The sequence below is a fragment of the Malurus melanocephalus genome, unplaced genomic scaffold, assembly GCF_030028575.1.
Source record: "Malurus melanocephalus ecotype Western Australia unplaced genomic scaffold, MMel_1.1 scaffold_628, whole genome shotgun sequence".
NCBI classification, from domain to species: Eukaryota; Metazoa; Chordata; class Aves; order Passeriformes; family Maluridae; genus Malurus; species Malurus melanocephalus.
Genome location: NW_026623860.1, coordinates 329,504 through 332,120, shown reverse-complemented (window position 1 = coordinate 332,120; position 2,617 = coordinate 329,504). Strand labels below are relative to the sequence as shown.

The 2,617-nt window shown below is 54.7% G+C and overlaps 1 protein-coding gene across 1 annotated transcript; it reads right to left on the bottom strand.

Moving 5' to 3' along the window:
* Nucleotides 1-1,605: 1,605 nt before the first annotated feature.
* Nucleotides 1,606-2,397, bottom strand: RNF150 (ring finger protein 150). Its single transcript, XM_057383383.1, has one exon. The coding sequence runs from the start codon at nucleotides 2,194-2,196 to the stop codon at nucleotides 1,606-1,608; it is 591 nt and encodes a 196-aa protein (XP_057239366.1). The 5' UTR covers nucleotides 2,197-2,397.
* Between the last annotated feature and the right edge of the window lie 220 nt (nucleotides 2,398-2,617).

The following is a 2,617-nucleotide window of genomic DNA, read 5'->3' as shown; positions in this document are numbered from 1 at the left end:
AGGATAATTGATACTATATTCATAGCTTTTAAATGGGAGGCCACTTTCAGTAAGAAAGTTTCCCTCCTTKCTTTATCTTTGACTTTAAAACAAACCAAAGCTCTAACATTTTAAAAGGTTAGACACATTTTTTACTCCCACCGTTTCTTAATAAAACACCATTTGTGTGGGAAAACAGCTTAGTGCATACTTTGAAAACAGGCAAACCATTAATTGATCCAACATGTTGGCAGTTTTAGAAAAACTCAATAGAGAAGAAAAAGCAATGCTGCATCTTAAGTTTTAAAACAGCCTGAGCTTTACTTTGAGGGTGCCTAAGTATGCCAAGCTCCTACTGCTTTATACTKCTTAGTATATAATCTGTGATACTTAAAGTAGCAAGAAGTATAATCTGAACAGCTGCTAAACCATGGGCAGGTTATAAAGCACAGTTTTAAGAAGCTCAAGAGGTTATGARTTGCTTGTCTCTCAAAACCAAAGGAAAACACTAAAAAATCCCCCATCTTCCATCAGCCTYACGAAAGAAACACTAATTTGCCCAACACAAAYRGTTAATCTCTGAAAGAGACCRGACACAAGAGATTCCAAAWGTGCTGCTTTTGCATCAGCAGTATWATARCACTATAGTTAGGCAACAAATTTCTTCTCAGCACATCCAAGTTAGCTAGTTTACTGTGAAAATTTAGCATGTCATTAGAATAACATCCTGTTTTGCAGCATTTCTGTGTTTCGATTTACCCCAACTCTACTAAGATTCAACTGGCATGAAACAGCTGGGCATGATTAGTTACTGGATGGAAATCAAATTGGATTTCACAATAGGTGGCATTTTGTCTCCATGGCACAGGCAGCTGGTATTAAGGACAAGTGACCCCTGGCAGAAAACCCCTGTCCCTAAATACAAATCTGGTGAACTGTTTTCAAGACAACATTATTTCAAATCAAGTATTAGTACAAAAACAATCCGTTTTTTGGTTGGGTTTTTTTTTTTTTTTTTTTTCAGTGGGCATAAGCCAAGGTTTAGGTTGTTTCGAATGACTGGAATTTGACTGGGCTCTAGTTGACAAGCACATGTTGGGACCCGACCACCCATGTGCTGACACTGCAAGAACAAACTCCACCAAAACATTCACCTGGGAGAGTGAAACACTCGCCCCATCCCAGTCCTGGACAACATAYCTCATGTTCTCACCAAATCAGATACTCGACATTCCTACTCGACCTCACAGCTTTTACACTATCGCAGCCAAGACTCTGGACACGGTGTTCCCTACTYCACTGCACCTCCTGATAAGCCTGCACCGCAACGCCACAACTTCTCCCCTTCCCGAAGCTCTCAGTCACACTCGATCTCACACGGCACCTGTCAGAGRACCCTCAGGACACACCAAAACACCGCTGCCCCACAATGGGCTCAGCATCCCATCCATTCCTCTGACTAGACCCAAACTTTCCATCTCCCAAACTTTTCACCCTTGGAGCACCGGCGTGCGTTGCTATGGATGTGCCAGGAGCACATCCATCCTTAGCCACGGCAGTATGAGAGGTGCTCCATGGCCCCCACGACAGATACCCAGCACCCAGCGACACCCACAGCCCATCCTGTCAGGAGGGGCGAGGACACCATCCCGCAGCAGCTCCCACCGCAAGGATGCGGGACGACAGAGCGGGCTGGAAAACGGGGTCCGTCCCTGCCCCCAGGGCAGAGCTGGGGGAGCGGCGGGGCTCACCTGCGTGGGGCATGGTGATGGTCTCGTTGGCGTTGCTGGAGCCCACGTTGTAGATGACGACGGCGGAGGCGTTCTGGGCGGCGGCGTGGCGGATCTTGTCCTTGTAGGTGCAGTTTCCCCGCGGGATCAGGGCCACCCAGCTCTTGCCCGGCGCCGGGGCGTTGAAGCGGGTGCCGGGGTCGCAGGCGAAGCGGTCGGTGGGCGAGGCGGAGAGGGCCACCTGCCCGCGGGCGTCCTGCTTGGGCGACTGCTCGCCGTAGCGCCCGCACTCGCTCTTCTCGCTGCGGAGCTCGGCGCTGCCGGCCGCCGGGTCGGCGTAGGTGATGTTGACGAAGGCCGTGTACCACTCCTCCTTCTCGGCCACGGTGAAGTCCAGGCACAGCAGATGCACGAAACAAAAGGACAGCAGCCATGTTGAGAGCGCCAGGCTGCGGCACGCTTGGATCACAGACATTGCCATCTTCATCTGCCGGCCCCCCCGCCCGCCCTCCCTCCCGCCCGGCCGCCGCCGGTCCGTGTGTGCGTGCGCGCCCCGAGCCGCCGCTCCGAGCGGGGCGGCGCTGCTCCCGCCGGCGCCGTGCGGGGACCGGCGAGCCGACAGCGAGCGGGGGAGGGGGCCCTCCCCTTTGCAGCCGCTGCCTAATTCATGTCGGGGCCGTTTGATTTCCTCGGGCTGGCCCCGTCTCCGCCCTCCCCTCTCCCTCCTCCCTCCTGCCCTTCCTCCCCTCCCTCGCCCTGCCCGCACAGCTGCCTTCCCCCGCTGCTGGCAGCGCGGCCGGGGAAGGCGCGGAGGAGGTGGCGCGGCGCGGGGGGAGCTCCAGACGCGCACACGGCGGCGCGGCTCCCGGTGCGAGCTCGGCCCCGGCCCGGCCCCGCGGAGGGGCTGC